Source organism: Salvia splendens, chromosome 10, assembly GCF_004379255.2.
Source record: "Salvia splendens isolate huo1 chromosome 10, SspV2, whole genome shotgun sequence".
NCBI lineage: Eukaryota > Viridiplantae > Streptophyta > Magnoliopsida > Lamiales > Lamiaceae > Salvia > Salvia splendens.
The window spans coordinates 1,292,240-1,307,170 of NC_056041.1; the positions used below are offsets into that span (position 1 = coordinate 1,292,240).

Sequence of the window (14,931 nt, forward strand, 5' to 3'; positions counted from 1 at the left end):
AATGCTCCTTTTGAAGGCAAATGTGGAAGAAGAAGTCCACAGTTGTTGGTTGCCAATTCTTGCTTACACACTCCAATTCAAGAGGTGTATCGTTTGCATTTAAGGAATAGCCCTCCAACACTAGTCATATAGTCGTCCTACAAGGCTAAATGCTCTAGCTAGTGCTTGTTGATGTATTGTCTCCAAAGATTAAACGAGATTTTCTTAATGTATAAAATCATCTCAAACCATCGACAAACTTGACAAAGTTTTGAGAATTGTAAAAACAATGCCTCCTAAAGATGTAGTATGAGTGATTTCTTCTAAATTTCACTAATATTTATTATGAACTTTAAGATGATACTACTAAGTAATCATCGTCTTTAATTTCTTTTTCAACAATTAGTGATTATATGATACTACTAAGTCATCATCGTCGTTAATTTCTTTTTCAACGAGTAGTGATTATTTTTCATTTGTCTTGGTATTAAGATTCTATGATATATCTTCCATTAATATATTAAGATTCTATGATATATCTTCCGGTTATACGTACAAGTTATTTTATCAATAGATTAGACTACAGATTGAGTCATTCGATATGCATGAATTTGAACGTGTGAATTGTAATTAAAAAATAATAGTAGTAATAAAATTGGAGCAGTTTGAATAATGAGAAATAAGGTATGTGTATATATAATTATATATAGACAGAATCATTTCAAAAGCGGAAAAAAATCCCCCCTTCTTTTCCCCCTTTCTCTCACACATATAAAAACACACCCATCCCTAACCTTCAGAATTCTGTATTTTAGGTCCAAATTTCCCCCAAAAATGGCTTCCACAAATCGCGCAGCAATCCTAACGATAGTAATCCTGTTAACAGCGTCTGCCGCCGCAAATTCCGATTCCCACACCTCGTTCTACGACGTCCTGCAATCCAACGGTTTGCCGATGGGCCTTTTTCCCAAGGGCATATCGGAATATTCCGTCGATCCTCTCTCCGGCGCCTTCGAGATCCGCATGCTCTCCGCTTCGCCGTGCGACGCCAAGTTCGAGACGCCGCTGCGATACCAATGCAACATCACCGGCAGGCTGAGTTATGGCCAGATTTCCGATATCTCCGGCGTCGCCGCGCAGGATCTGTTCCTGTGGCTGCCGGTGAAGAGCATTCGCGTCGATATCCCCAGCTCCGGCCTGATTTACTTCGACGTTGGCATGGTGTTCAAGCAGTTCTCCTTGTCGTTCTTCGAGACGCCGAAGGAGTGTAATGCTGTCCTCGGCGACGGTGAGACGGTGTTTCTGTTTGAGAAAGGCGGTGCTGCCACTCGTCCTGTTGAGGTTTGTGTTTTTGTAAATTTGCTGCGATTTTTATGAATAAGCGTTTGGAATTGATTTTCTGCATTTGCTCTGTCTGTTGTGGTTTGGAATTGAGGATAAATTGATTAGGTTTGATACGATTTGGATGATAAACAGTTTAGAATGCAACATTTTGTTAACAATAGTCTCAAGACGAGTTGCTTTGACTTGCAAGATGAAGATTTGCTGAAACAGTATGTTGTGTTGTAGTATATGTACTAGCTGATTTGTGTGCTCGTGTTTTCTTGTTTTTGACTTGTTGTAATGTGGTAGGGCAATAGATTTGGATCTTGATTTAAGGGTACATTAATAAATTTTGATGCGATTTGCTTTCTCTCCCGTTGTATATGGAGAATATAGTGTTTGGATTGGGTTGCTATTATTTGCAATTGGATTTGGTATTGGAATCAGTTGGTGATCTAGCGTTTATGTTTATCTTCTATTTCGGCAAATTGTAGTTGGGAAGCCTGGCTTGCATCTATATGGTGCTACAAAGCTGAGGTATAACTCATTGTAGCATTCATATGTAATCATTGGTCTGCAAATTTCTACAATAAATTGTGTAGCTGTTATTATAGTTTCCTATCCACGATTCTCCTATTTATTGGAATCATTTTACTGGACGTAAAGTATAAAAATAGTCTGTAAACTGCCCGGATAGAATGTTTTTAATGCTTATGTAGAACCACAAAGTAGGACTCATTCTCATTGGATTAGTATTTGTTGATGATTGTGTGGATTCTTTGTGGTATCTTCAATATTGGTACTGTTGCCAATATCAAAAAGCAAAATTTAGGATTATGTACTAAACTCATTGTATGACATTGCAGGATCTTCATGGCCACTTGGAGATGGAGCGAGTGACAGATGAGGGACAGAGAGCGGCTTCTTGAACCAAGAGAGAAATGAGTTGTTACTACTATGCTTGTGGTATGGATCCTTGATCTAATTACCGGCCTACGTATCTACAGATTTGTTCATTGTCTTGACAATGCAAGCAGCCATTTTCCATTTTACTGAGTGATGCAGGATAACTTAGTGAAGAGATTGTATGAATAGTAAAGTGGTTCCAAATTGTTGTTTCATTGTCCCCTTCTTTGTATTGATATAGGTATGGTGTTCCTAATAGTTTCTTGAATTGTTATATTGAAAAATTATTGATGTATAAAGTTGATGATAATTAATCTATAATTTAATCCATGTGTTATGTCTGTATAGAGCTGTTTTTGTGTTGTTTTGTTCAGATTTCTTAGCCCATTTTATTAAAGAGTAAAGATCAATTTTGGTCCACAAAAATACGAATTTTGTCCAAAATATCCTCTTTTTAAAAAATAGACTGTCATGCCACTGTGCAATTAGTGTCGACTGTTATTTTTTTGACGGAACCGTAAAAAAACTACTTCAACAACATTTTCATTTATTATTGACCTGTTTTTCAAAAAGTGAGTACTCCCTCTGTTCCACAATAAGAGTTACACTTTGTTATTTTTGGTCGTTCCAAATAAGAGTTACACTTCATTTTTACCATAAATAGCAAGTAGGTTCCACACTCCACTAACTCACTCCAATTACATTATTATAAAAAGAGTCTCATATTACACTAACTTTTTCAACCCACTATTCTTTACTACCCACTATTCTTTACATTTTTTATAATCTGTGTCCATAACAAAAGTGACTCTTATTATGAAACGGAGAAAGTATTTTGGATCAAATTCGTATCTTGATCCTATATTTAAGATCAAAATTGACTTTTGATCTTCATTAAACTAGAATTAAGACTGCAAATCAATTTTGCTATATCCAAAACAAATTAAAGTCTATATATAAATTTGGAAATGACTGAAATCACAGACATTTCAAACAAAAAAAAGTAAAACCCCTAAAAAAACCCTTCCTCTCCACATCCATGGCTTCCATCCCACTCCTCCGCCTCTCCCTCCCCAATCGCCCCTCCCCCATCCTCCCCCACCCCCTCAAATCAACCCTCCGCACACCCCTCCCCCAATTCCGCCTCAAATCAATCCCCAATTCGACAACAAAATGCTCCTACACACCAACGCCGGCCACCGACCGCCTCATCTCCGCCGCGTCCTACTTCATCCCCTTCTTCAACGGCCTCCAATACGGGCGATTCCTCTTCGCCAAGTACCCGCTCCTCGCCGCCCCCTTCGAGCCCCTAATCCCCTTGCTCTCGCTCTACCACTCCGTCCCCTACGCCAGCTTCGTCACCTTCTTCGGCCTCTACCTCGGCGTCGTCAGGAACCCTAGCTTCAGCCGCTACGCCAGGTTCAACGCGCTGCAGGCGCTCGTGCTCGACGTGCTCCTCGTGCTCCCCGTGCTGCTGCAGAGGATAGTTTCCCCCGGGCGGACCGGGCTTGGGCTGAAGGTCACGGCGTGGGCCTATTCTGGGCTTTTTTTGTTTGTGGTGGCCTGCTTTGTCTATGGGCTGGTGTCGAGTGTGCTTGGGAAGACTCCGTATTTGCCCATTGTTGCTCAAGCTGCTGGCCGCCAGCTAGAATAATGAATTTCTCACCTTTTTTTAATTTAATTTTCCTCTTCTCTCTCTTTCTTTCTCTTTATAACGTTGTTCACGCAGTCGAATAATTTTGCTGAACTATGCACCATTTTGGTTGTAATTTGGAGAGTTATGTTTGGTTAAAGCTCAGTTAAATTTATGTGCAGTATTTTTGTGTTCATCAAATGATTGACAGTTTGATGATTTGTATTTTGGTTTTGCATGTAAATCACAAAATTCTCATAAATTCTGAATTTAGGAACTTGGTGATGCAAATATCATTGCCACAAAAATTAGGGGCAAATCACAAAATATTCCAACAAACTAAAAGATCTCGAGGGTAATTTCGTCATTCCGGACCACCCAAAGAAATTAACGGTCCAGTTTCATCGCCCCCCAAATTCCAACTCCCTCTCCGATAAATACCATACCACTCCACAATTCTCAATCCTCATCTCCACACACACACACACACTTTGTTCACACAGTAAATTAAACTTCGATTAATGGCGTTGCGAGTGTACAGCGCAGCTCCGAGGAATTCAATGGTGCAGAATTTTCCGGTGCTTGGAGTTGCGGAGAAGCAGCTATTTGTGGGGGGTGATTGTCCACAGCTGGTGATGAAGAGGAGGCTGAGATTGAGCGCGGGAGTGAGGTGCAGCTTGGATGTGGCTGCGCAATCGGCGGAGGTGGGGAAGGTGACGGCTGTTACTAAGGATACCTTTTGGCCGATCGTGAAAGCCGCCGGCGATAAAACTGTCGTCGTTGATATGTACACGCAGTGGTGAGCTTATCATCTTTGCGTTTTTTAATAGTTTTTGACTCGTTTTTACTGCTGCATTGTGAGGAGTTTTGCTGGTTTGGATTAATGAAATTAGATATCAATGAGGTAAAAAAGGATTAGAGGGAAATGGATTCAACGAAGCATAATTTTGATTGATTGAGGAAGGAAAATGAAGGTTGTGACCTTTAGCTTAGGAATTTGAGTATAAACTAACTCATTGTTTCCTTGAGGTGTATTGAAACTTTAAAATATCATAAGACAATTGATAATTTCTCTCATTTGAGTTATAATTTTGCTTGATTCATATTACACTGAAATGGTGAATATCTTATCAATTAAGAAACTATACGTTTCCTTTGGTTTTAAAGGAAAATGTACATGAGGGCGGGCCTTTGCGGTTTTGGCGCATATTTGCACAAATGTGCTTAGTTGATGGTTTTGGTGAGTGAGGACTTAGGTAGAATGGAACGAGGGAGAAATAGAATGACTATTTCCATATGTTGAGGAAGGAATGACGATGCCTGATATAGTAGGAACGATGATTCTTAAGAAAGAGTCATACCAAACAAATGAATGGAACCAAACCAAGCACCTTCTCAGTTGTTTGATCATATAAGTATAACCCATAACCTTTGTAAATGATTTTGGTGGTTTTGAAATAATAATTCACATATGATTTGTACAGGTGTGGACCGTGTAAGATAATTGCACCCAGATATCAGGAGCTGTCTGAAAAATACAACGATGTCCTGTTCTTGAAGCTCGACTGCAACGATGAAAACAAGGCGAGTGACGATTTATATACATAGTTAGACCATTATTTGATTGACAATAATCCCCTTAAATTAGAATGTCACGTGGTGGGCCATCCGATTCACAAATTCTAAGAGACTGATATTTAGTTTTTCAGTTCTGCATTGATATACACTCGTATTTGAATATGGAGTTTGATCTGATGTGTATATATTTCCTTTGCAGCCACTTGCAAAGGAGCTAGGTATCAAGGTGGTTCCTACGTTCAAGATTTTGAAGGATAGCAAGATTGTCAAAGAAGTAACAGGAGCCAAAATTGACAATCTAATTCATGCCATAGATTCTGTAAGATCCACTTAGATTACTGTTATTGTTATTAGATTGTAATATAATGTTAATAGATCAAAGACAGCTGCAACTCATTGATATATTAATCCACATGTATGGTAGTATTTGCTACTATCTTCTTAAAAGAATATTCTAGTTGCTAGTGCCGGAATGTAGCTATATGTCCGGTCTTGCCCTTGTCGCGCAAATCCATTGTCTCGGGGCCTCAAGATCATCTCCGGTGACAGTTGGTATGTGCCACCTGCCTTGTTCCGACTCCTGATATCATGTTCGTGGAATTTGAGCGAAACCCGAGATGTAACATGAGGTTAGTTCCATTCAACATCTTGAAAAAACTAACCTGGATAACGATTGAATATGGTGGTGGCATGTGCAGTGTAAGCCCATCTTCACTGGAATATTTTAATCGGACCTGATAAAATAGTTCTAATTAGCCTCCTTGCATAATCTAGGGAAACAAATAGAGAGATAATAACCATTTTAATTATGAAGTTTGTTCAAATTATGATCAATTTCATTATGTTTTCAAAACCTTGTTGTAAGATTGATCATATTTTGACAAACTTCGTAATTTGAAGGACTATTATCCTATGACTGAAATAAATCAGAAAAAAAGAAGAGAAACTACCTGGTGCTTCTCTTTCCATCTGGGGAAGAAGCTATTGCCTAAAAGGTTGAACAAGTGATCTCTCATCTCATCGTTTGTCACAAGCAAACACTTTGAACTCACAGCAGCATACAGTCAATACCTAAGGAAAGTAACAAAAGAAACGAAACACAATCACACAAATGGTCGATTCAAAGCATTTAATAACGCACAGCACACAAACGCACATGACTGCTGGAGTATATAGAGGAATACGGTTAAGTACCTAGACATGATCCTTCATCCTTTTAACTAAACCAAAACCTAATTCAGGATCCTCCTTTGAAGCTGCTAACCTAGACATGTTTGTGAATGTTGCCTCATTTGGATCAACTTTATCAACTCCCATTTGCTTAAAAATCTCAAATCCTTTATCAAATCTATCAAAATTCTCTCCACTCTCCTCAGTATTTAAAGAACACAAGTAAAGCAACACATTGTAATGATGCTGATTGAACTCAACGCTGTCGGCCTTCGCCTCCTCGTAGAGGCGAAGGGCCTCGGCCAAGTCTCCGTTTTTCGAGCAGCGATCAAGATTCACACGCAGAATCGTATCAGGAAGCGGAGGAAAAATGCCTAGCTTTTCTCTGCATTGACATGGGTATTTTTGAATATGCATAGCGCTGCGGGAAATAAGTGAAACGTTTTGAATGGCGAAGAAGGGAACTGGAGCTCTTACATAAGTGGGAGAGAAAATGAGAGGCTTTGGGTGAGAGCGACGCCGCGCGGGATAGCATCGCTACTGGAAATCGTTCAGCAAAATGAGTTGTCGAATTAGAAAAGGTGCAAATGCGCGACAAAGACTCTGCTGCGGGGTATGCCCACCAACTGCTCGATGGAATCACTCACTGAACTTCAGCGAGAAACGGTGATTTTGAATGGAAATACAATCGAAATGATACAATCGACAATCTTGTCAGAATTCACATTTTGTTTATTTATTTATCATCAACAATCTTGTCTTCTCCCGAGATGGAGATGGAGATTCGTTCATATATGCTGGCTGTTTTTGGCTGTTGTTTCAGTATGCTTAAAGCTTCAATTTCTCAAGTAATTATTTCCGGTGGCGATGGATTTCAGGAAAATGTGGCTGGTTTCGTTGATTTTGGTAGAGTTGATGTGTTATGTGGTAGGGCATTTTGTGTTTGAAGTTCATCACAAGTTTGATGGCGAGGGAGAGACGGTTTTGGGAGCTATGAGAGATCACGATTTGCATCGCCATGGCAGAAACCTTGCGGCCATTGAGTTTCAGCTCGGCGGCCATTATTCCCCAGCTTTACATTCGTATGTTTCACATTGACTTGGAATTTGCATTTCAAATTTCTTGTGTGAATGTTTACTTTTGCTGGTTTTATTTTTGTAAGTGATTTTGTTGTGTTATTAAATCAACTGTTTGCCTCCTTTCTTAATGTTGAAATGCCACTATAGGAAAAAAAAAAGGAATCTCCAATATGTTGATTTGTCTTGTTGTGTTGGGATAGTGGTGAAGGATTGTCCCCTGGATATTAAAGCATAAGATTTAAGAAAGTGTTGTTTAGTAAGTTAGGTTGAGAGAATAAAGTAGATAAATGAGGAAGTAATAAAGTAGAGGAGTAGATTAAACGTTGCCATAAAAGGGAAGCGACTCAAATATAGTGGGGTGACCAAAAAGCGACTCAGCTACTATGGGACAAAGGGACTATATGACTCCTTGTAGAGTTGCAACATTTTAAGCCTTTTTGTACCTGGATTCTCCTGATGAAGGAAGGCTATTTTGCTCTTGATTGTGATATACTGGTGGAAACACTTATATATTGCTCTATACGCAATGTTACAAGCTGTTGTAGTTGATAATGTAAATCTCAATGCTTATTTTGCTTTACAGAAATTTCTATTTCTTTGGTTCTGCCCCACTGTATTTGTGAATCTTGATGTTGATTTTGCTAGGTTGATTCAGGCTCTATTTCACCAATATTATGATTGGGACTCCTCCGGTGGACTATCATGTCCATATAGATACGGGAAGTAATACACTATGGGTGAATTGCCACGACTGTGAAAGCTGTCTCAAGAAAAATAAATTTGGTGTATGTTCGTTTCTTCCTTCATTTCTTTAATGAAATCTGAGCACCACTAAAACAACTGGTGTATGTTATTGTTTGAATCTTCCAGGTAGAATTCAAGCGGTATGACTTGGCGGCCTCTTCCACTGGGAAGAATGTCACTTGCGATGAGGACTTTTGTCATGCTGCATCGAGCAGCTCAAATAAAAATTGTCCAGCTGGATCCGGAAAGCAATGTGAATAATCCGTTGCTTATGTAGATGGCGACAAAACTGCGGGATTCTTTGTCAGAGATAATTTTGGATTCAACCAAGTGACTGAAAACCTTCAAACGTCAACAACGAATGGCTCCATAGCATTTGGGTAGTTATTCAATTTTGATCTTATTATGTCTCTGCTGGGTTCTCGTTCCATTGTTTGAACTTTTTTTTTGTCATCTTCATTGGTGCTCAATGTCTGAAGACCCCACTAAGGACGTTGATGGATTACTTGGCCTTGGATGAGCAAATGAAACCATTCTTGCACAACTTGCTTCCTCTGGAAAGGTGAAAAAGGTCTTTTCACATTGCTTAGACGGAAACCGGGGAGGTGGAATTTTTGCTATTGGAGAAGTAATGGATCCAAAGTCAATAGAACACCTTTGGTCCCAAATGAGTATGTGATTTGTTTGTTTAGCTCTATTTATCTTGGACAAAACTGGAGTGACATTTGTTTTACTAAATTTTATGACATTTTTGGACTATCTTAGGTCACATTACAGAGTGAATTTGGAGTTACTGGAGGTAGGTGGCCAACTTATAAACCTTTCGACAAACTTGCCTGCAATGAGATCGAGTAGAAGGACTATAATCGACAGCAGCTCATCATTGGCCCCTCTTCCATCTGAGGTTTATCAACAGGTTTTGGAAAAGGTATGCTAACATATGTCTTCATCCCAAGTATGAAATTTGAATAGCATTTTTTTCTTTGTTCTTGCCTCTCTTTCTCCACGATTCCCTGATTATTTGTCTATATTTATATCTGCAACTAGATGATGACGAAGCATCCAGGTCTGCAGACTCGTTTAGAGAAAGGGTTCACATGTTTTCAGTACAATGGAACGTAAGTTTCGTGACTGTTGAAGAATGTGTTCATTCGTGTGCGAGCTCGTAGAAGGTCTTTGACGCTATACACATTATGACTAATGTGCCGTTTCACGTGTTGATGATGGCTTTCCAATAGTAAATTTTCATTTCGAAAACTCTCTCGTTTTGCCAGTTCATCCCCCCAGTTATCTCTTTATATTCAAAGTAAGCCATTCTTTTGTCTGTTTTCATCAATTCGTTTGCTCGTCTTTGTAAAACACCCCAACATCCAAGTAATGCATATATATGGTGTGAATGTAATTTTACAGGATAACGAATATTGTATCGGCTGGAAAAATAATAGTAGCATGCTGCCAAGCACCGAAAGCGATATATTTTTGTTGGGAGGTATATTTCATGCCTGCTCGTTTACATAAGTTGTGCACTTCACATGGATGTTAGTCATTTTATTCACGATGTTTGGTCAAATTCTAGTTAGTTTGAAAACGGAATATCAAATACAAAATTCAATTTCTCTCAATAGTCTCATTCGTGTACAAAATGACAATTTATATGGTGAAAATACCACTATTTCATGAAAAAAAAAATGAAATGACAAGAAAAGAAAAAATGTTATTTTAATGGAACGATGCCTCATTGAACATCACCAAATGACATCGTTTATTCGTGGATGGTACAATTGTGAAAAATTGACTTTGTGATTTACTATTCTGTATTGAACCTCATGATTTAAACGACTATTGTCTCTTGTGACTTTTTAACAATTAGTAAATCATTATTTAGAAACATCCTTTATGATACTTGCCTTGATGCTAAGACTTTTGTCCCCTTTCACTACTTACCTCAGTAAAGAATGAATCTTATTAGCAAATTACATGTAGATTTCTTAGGTTTTTTTTCCCCATCATTTTTTGAATTTGCAGATATAGTATTATCAAACATGCTTGTTGTGTATGATCTGGAAAATCAGACCATTGGATGTACAGAATACAACTGTGAGTAATTATTTCAAACTATTAAGGTAATGAATGAAACAATTGAATTTTGATCAATTTTGTGTTGATGATTGTAGGTTCATCAAGTATCAAAGTGAGAGATGAAGCAACTGGGAATGGTTATGGTGTTGGCTCACATCTTATATCTGCTGCTCCTTCTTTCACTCTCTTCAAATCAACACTCCTTTTGCTTCTAGCAGCTGCCCTCCAAATGGTGTGTAAAACGACGTCGTTTTGATCACACGGAATTTATCATTTTATATTTGTGTAACTTTAGATAGATCGAATACTTTTTAGATAGTTTTATTTTGTTGTCGAAAACATTGTCGTAGTTTGGAGATATTTTTCCAAGAAGTACTCTCTTTGTTCCATCATAGTATTTTTTTGGTTGTCCTAATGCAGTTGAATCATTTATCTTTGAGGATATTGGTCTCTAAAACCATAAACTTTGGCCAAATTTTGGTATTTCCTACGAATTCTAAAATTGGTCCTAAATATCACAAACTGTTTGCACTGGATACATTTTTATGTTCATGCCAAAGAAGCTGGATCCTGTCCTGCAACCATTTCAACATCGTACATCTATCTTGTCAGCCTCTGATCTTGCATTGGGAGAAGCTTCTTCCCTCTCATTTTCAACTGCAACATAAGCTGATAGTTTCTTACAATCAATGAACAAGCTTCTGCATAAACCTAAAGTACCAGACCTCGGAGGGAAACATCGGTGTGGTGAGGATGACCAAATGAAGCAGCTCGAGGCTTATGCACAACATGCTTGGAGATGATAGTTATGGTGCACTCAATATCTTGTAAAATAGTGTTCTTCAAGGAGTTAATTTAGTTAATGCCAATGTCATTTTGTATCTTATTTACTATCTATCTATTCCACTTAATGATGCTCTCATAATATAGTGTGTGTAAGAGAAAAAATCAATTTTTTTGGTCAAGGATTTAGTAGAAGAAATTTTGTTGGAGGCAGTTCAATCATGCCATTTTCATGTTGCCTATTTTCAAGAAACTTAATTTGTTTGCTAGTGCTGGCTGGCAGTTCAATCATGCTTAATTTTCTTGTTTTTGACAGATTTGAAACTTCAACATCATGTACTTATTAAGTTAGACTAAAGTGTTTCAGTTTTAACAGTAAAAAAATAATGAAAAAGTTTATATAGTGATAGAGAGTGATTGGCAACCAACTTAATCTTGTCCTTATGTAAACATTCACTGCAAATCAAATCCAAAATAGCTGTCTTTTTCAGAAGAAATTCTGTAATGGGATAAAAAAAGATGCTTTTGAAGGTTATTATTCATGTATCTATCTCTTCTTCCACTCCCATATAAAGTAGTGTGGGCTCTAGTGACTATGATGTCACACAAACTTTGTCTTATCTTTCTGTTTCTCCACCTTTCCCCATCTTAATGCTTTTCACAAAACACCAAGTGCATTCTAGACCTCTCTCTCATCACCCCCTCTCCTTCCCTCCCTTATCTCACACACACGGTGAGACGACTGAGCCACCATGGCCCGGAACGAACTACGCCTGATTCCGGTGAGTATGTTAGTATGCATCTTTCTGCAGTTGCAGTTTGCTGAAGCAGCTCCTCAGCTTTCTCTGGTGAGGAGTCTTCCGGGATTCAAAGGAGCCTTCCCTTCGAAACATTACTCGGGGTATGATTGTTTTCGCCTACCTTTATCTTCGTGGATCGCTCTTATGTTCTCATTTTGACACCATGTGAAGGTATGTAACACTAGAAGGGAGCCCTCCAAAGAACCTCTTCTACTACTTTGTGGTGTCCGAGAGAAGTCCTGCACTCGATCCTGTTGTCCTGTGGCTGAATGGAGGACCCGGGTGCTCGAGCTTTGATGGCTTTGTCTACGAACATGGTACAACCTTTCTCTAAACTTCACTTCCTGTTGACTTCTTGCATAAAAACAGACAAAAAGAAGTTAGAAAAAAGCACTTCCACTGCATATTGTGGGAGACTAATAGACGTCTCGTGTCACAACGAACGGTTCCTGTTTGTCGTGCTGCTGCAGAAAACATGACATCTTGATTGAGTACTTGCATCTGATTGATAAGTCTTGTTGATAAAAAAAACAGAAAAGAGAAGTTAGAAAAGCACTTCCACTAGGAGACTAATAGACGTCTCGTGCCACAACGAATGGCTCCTGTTTGTGTGTTTGCTGCAGAAAACATGACATCTTTATCAGCTGTACTTTTCATGAACAGGGCCTTTCAACTTCGAAGCATCAAAAGCCGGGGGCTTGCCGGTTTTGCATCTCAATCCGTACAGTTGGTCTAAGGTTGAGATTTTCTGCAAAAATCGCCTCTTTTTTCCTGTGTTTTCCATCTAACACAGGCTAATGCTTGTGCGGACTAAGGTTGCAAGCATCATCTATCTGGACTCACCCGTTGGCGTTGGATTCTCGTATTCTGCCAACACGTCGTATTATGTAAACGGAGACCTTCAGACTGCGGACGAAACTCATCAGTTCCTTCTCAAGGTCTCTTCATCTCATTACATTCAAGAATGACAATTTAGTAATCAAACTGGTCCAATTCTTGTTTTAATTCTTACAGTGGTTTGAGGAATTCAAAGAGTTTATTACCAATCCATTTTACATTTCTGGGGAGTCTTATGCTGGCATTTATGTCCCTACTCTTGCTTCCCATGTTGCCAATGGTATCAAAATCCAATAAAGTTTTGATCTTTAATCATAAAATGAACTTTTCAGTACAATGATCATTTTGCTTTGTAGGAATCAAAAGTGGAACCAACTTAAAGATGAATTTCAAGGTTCATTCCTAATCCCTCCTCTATCTTTTCAGTGATTGAGATCTGAGATCTGTTGCAGGGATACATGGTTGGAAACGGGGTCTGTGACTCCCACTTTGATGGCAACGCGCTCGTTCCATTCGCCCACGGGATGGGCCTAATATCTGATATGATGCATAAGGTAATCTTAATTCTTGACATTACTGTATAGATAGTAACATACTGCTGCATCCGCATTCATTTAGTGTAAACGACACGCGCCCTTGTTATGCAGGAAGCTGAGGCCGTCTGCGGAGGAAACTACCACAACCCCCTCAGCATTGATTGCCAGAACATTCTCTACAAGATTGACAGTGTAAGAAGACACTTCTTGTGATGGAAAAATCTTGAATCTTTGACTATTTCACACATTTTTTCGTTTCAGGCGTTAGAGGGTCTGAACAGGTACGACATCCTAGAGCCGTGCTTCCACAGAGGGGCGGAAAACGACAGCACCACAAGCCTCATACCAGAGAGCTTCAAGCAGCTTGGGGTAGCTACTGAGAGGCCTCTTGCTGTGAGAAAGAGGATCTTCGGGCGCGCTTGGCCTTTTCGCGCACCAGTAGCAGACGGAGTCATCCCGATGTGGCCTCAGCTGATGAGAGAGGTCACAGTCCCATGCATAGTAAGAATCAAGCACTCAACCTAACCAAAAAATGATAACTTTTTTTTAACATTCTTGTTTCACACAGGATGACGTGCAAGCGACTAAATGGCTGAACGACAAGGGCGTTAGAAAGGCGATCCATGCTGATCCGGTGCGTACTTTGCCCCTTTTAAGGTTTCTGAAACGGCCTAATTTTGAAGAAGTTATGTGTGTTTTTGCGCAGGAGAGCGGGCATTGGAGCTTGTGCAAGGATCTGCACTACACGCACGATGCAGGGAGCATGATCGCGTACCACAAGAACCTAACATTGGCTGGATACCGGGCTCTGATATATAGCGGGGACCATGATATGTGTGTTCCGTTTACCGGAACACAAGCATGGACTCAATCATTAGGATATGACATAGTTGAAGAGTGGAGGCCTTGGAAGTCTAATGCTCAAATTGCAGGGTTGGTCTCTATCTTGAATCTTGTCAATATCTTGAATCATTATGTGTTTGTTCATAGTGTGTTGTGTGTGAAGTTGCAGATATGTGCAAGAGTATGCTAATGACTTCACTTTCCTCACTGTCAAGGTATGATCTACTAATTGTTCAATTTGGAACAAATGCAAATAATTACAATGATTTGTTTAGAAAGAAATTTATTGGTGCAGGGAGCTGGACATACTGTGCCTGAATACAAGCCTAGAGAGTCATTACATTTCTTTAGTAGTTGGTTGGAAGGGAAAAAGATATAGACATCAACAAATCATCAAAACACCTAAATAATTCCGTATTGGGTGAGATTTTTCCTTGCTCTTATAGTTGTAAGAGCCATACCTTTTGAACTAAAGAGACGATCAAATGCAGCTCATTTGATAAGACGCTTCTCCTTTAATCAATAGCTTAGAAGTTTCAGTCATCACGTTTATTCTAAATCTCATTCAATGTATTAATAAACTACGAAGCAGTCATTATTTATCACTATATATACAATTCCAATTTAATTTTAATACAATT

The 14,931-nt window shown here is 39.1% G+C and overlaps 5 protein-coding genes and 1 pseudogene across 7 annotated transcripts; 5 read left to right on the forward strand and 1 right to left on the reverse strand.

Moving 5' to 3' along the window:
* Positions 1–717: 717 nt before the first annotated feature.
* Positions 718–2,553, forward strand: LOC121750379. Its single transcript, XM_042144907.1, has 2 exons — positions 718–1,320; positions 2,169–2,553. The coding sequence occupies exons 1-2, from the start codon at positions 814–816 to the stop codon at positions 2,229–2,231; spliced, it is 570 nt and encodes a 189-aa protein (XP_042000841.1). The 5' UTR covers positions 718–813; the 3' UTR covers positions 2,232–2,553.
* Positions 2,554–3,232: 679 nt separating this feature from the next.
* On the forward strand, positions 3,233–3,977 carry LOC121750378 (protein TIC 20-II, chloroplastic-like). Its single transcript, XM_042144906.1, has one exon. The coding sequence runs from the start codon at positions 3,248–3,250 to the stop codon at positions 3,860–3,862; it is 615 nt and encodes a 204-aa protein (XP_042000840.1). The 5' UTR covers positions 3,233–3,247; the 3' UTR covers positions 3,863–3,977.
* Positions 3,978–4,279: 302 nt separating this feature from the next.
* Positions 4,280–5,866, forward strand: LOC121750380 (thioredoxin F-type, chloroplastic-like). Its single transcript, XM_042144908.1, has 3 exons — positions 4,280–4,640; positions 5,326–5,425; positions 5,619–5,866. Exons 1-3 carry the CDS (start codon positions 4,363–4,365, stop codon positions 5,751–5,753), a joined length of 513 nt encoding a protein of 170 aa, XP_042000842.1. The 5' UTR covers positions 4,280–4,362; the 3' UTR covers positions 5,754–5,866.
* Positions 5,867–5,879: 13 nt separating this feature from the next.
* LOC121751752 (proteinaceous RNase P 1, chloroplastic/mitochondrial-like) lies at positions 5,880–7,006 on the reverse strand. Its single transcript, XM_042146545.1, has 4 exons — positions 6,620–7,006; positions 6,370–6,483; positions 6,082–6,153; positions 5,880–5,999 (listed from the first exon to the last, which is right to left on the reverse strand). Exons 1-4 carry the CDS (start codon positions 7,004–7,006, stop codon positions 5,898–5,900), a joined length of 675 nt encoding a protein of 224 aa, XP_042002479.1. The 3' UTR covers positions 5,880–5,897.
* A 450-nt stretch (positions 7,007–7,456) lies between these two features.
* Positions 7,457–10,935, forward strand: LOC121750381 (annotated as a pseudogene).
* Positions 10,936–11,706: 771 nt separating this feature from the next.
* On the forward strand, positions 11,707–14,793 carry LOC121750375 (serine carboxypeptidase-like 20). Of its 3 annotated transcripts, none has more exons than XM_042144898.1 (13): positions 11,707–12,175; positions 12,246–12,391; positions 12,738–12,811; positions 12,890–13,012; positions 13,089–13,191; positions 13,268–13,305; positions 13,364–13,465; positions 13,559–13,639; positions 13,709–13,948; positions 14,016–14,081; positions 14,154–14,380; positions 14,454–14,505; positions 14,586–14,793. In XM_042144898.1, exons 1-13 carry the CDS (start codon positions 12,027–12,029, stop codon positions 14,667–14,669), a joined length of 1,485 nt encoding a protein of 494 aa, XP_042000832.1. In that variant the 5' UTR covers positions 11,707–12,026; the 3' UTR covers positions 14,670–14,793. The 3 variants fall into 3 exon arrangements, with proteins under 3 accessions (XP_042000832.1, XP_042000834.1, XP_042000833.1); XM_042144899.1 differs by having other exon boundaries at positions 11,711–12,175; positions 14,460–14,505; XM_042144900.1 differs by lacking the exons at positions 13,089–13,191; positions 13,268–13,305 and having other exon boundaries at positions 11,708–12,175.
* Positions 14,794–14,931: the final 138 nt, after the last annotated feature.

Bases quoted from the DNA above. Each gene is read 5' to 3' on its own strand.
- LOC121750379 (XM_042144907.1), top strand. From the start codon at position 814: ATGGCTTCCACAAATCGCGCAGCAATCCTAACGATAGTAATCCTGTTA. The intron at 1,321-2,168 runs GTTTGTGTTTTT...ATGACATTGCAG, and splicing joins CTGCCACTCGTCCTGTTGAG to GATCTTCATGGCCACTTGGA.
- LOC121750378 (XM_042144906.1), top strand. From the start codon at position 3,248: ATGGCTTCCATCCCACTCCTCCGCCTCTCCCTCCCCAATCGCCCCTCC.
- LOC121750380 (XM_042144908.1), top strand. From the start codon at position 4,363: ATGGCGTTGCGAGTGTACAGCGCAGCTCCGAGGAATTCAATGGTGCAG. The intron at 4,641-5,325 runs GTGAGCTTATCA...TGATTTGTACAG, and splicing joins GTTGATATGTACACGCAGTG to GTGTGGACCGTGTAAGATAA. The intron at 5,426-5,618 runs GCGAGTGACGAT...TTTCCTTTGCAG, and splicing joins ACTGCAACGATGAAAACAAG to CCACTTGCAAAGGAGCTAGG.
- LOC121751752 (XM_042146545.1), bottom strand. From the start codon at position 7,006: ATGCATATTCAAAAATACCCATGTCAATGCAGAGAAAAGCTAGGCATT. The intron at 6,484-6,619 runs GTCTAGGTACTT...CTTAGGTATTGA, and splicing joins TTAAAAGGATGAAGGATCAT to CTGTATGCTGCTGTGAGTTC. The intron at 6,154-6,369 runs GTAGTTTCTCTT...CTATTTTATCAG, and splicing joins GATGGAAAGAGAAGCACCAG to GTCCGATTAAAATATTCCAG.
- LOC121750375 (XM_042144898.1), top strand. From the start codon at position 12,027: ATGGCCCGGAACGAACTACGCCTGATTCCGGTGAGTATGTTAGTATGC. The intron at 12,812-12,889 runs GTTGAGATTTTC...GTGCGGACTAAG, and splicing joins ATCCGTACAGTTGGTCTAAG to GTTGCAAGCATCATCTATCT. The intron at 13,192-13,267 runs GTATCAAAATCC...TTTGCTTTGTAG, and splicing joins TGCTTCCCATGTTGCCAATG to GAATCAAAAGTGGAACCAAC.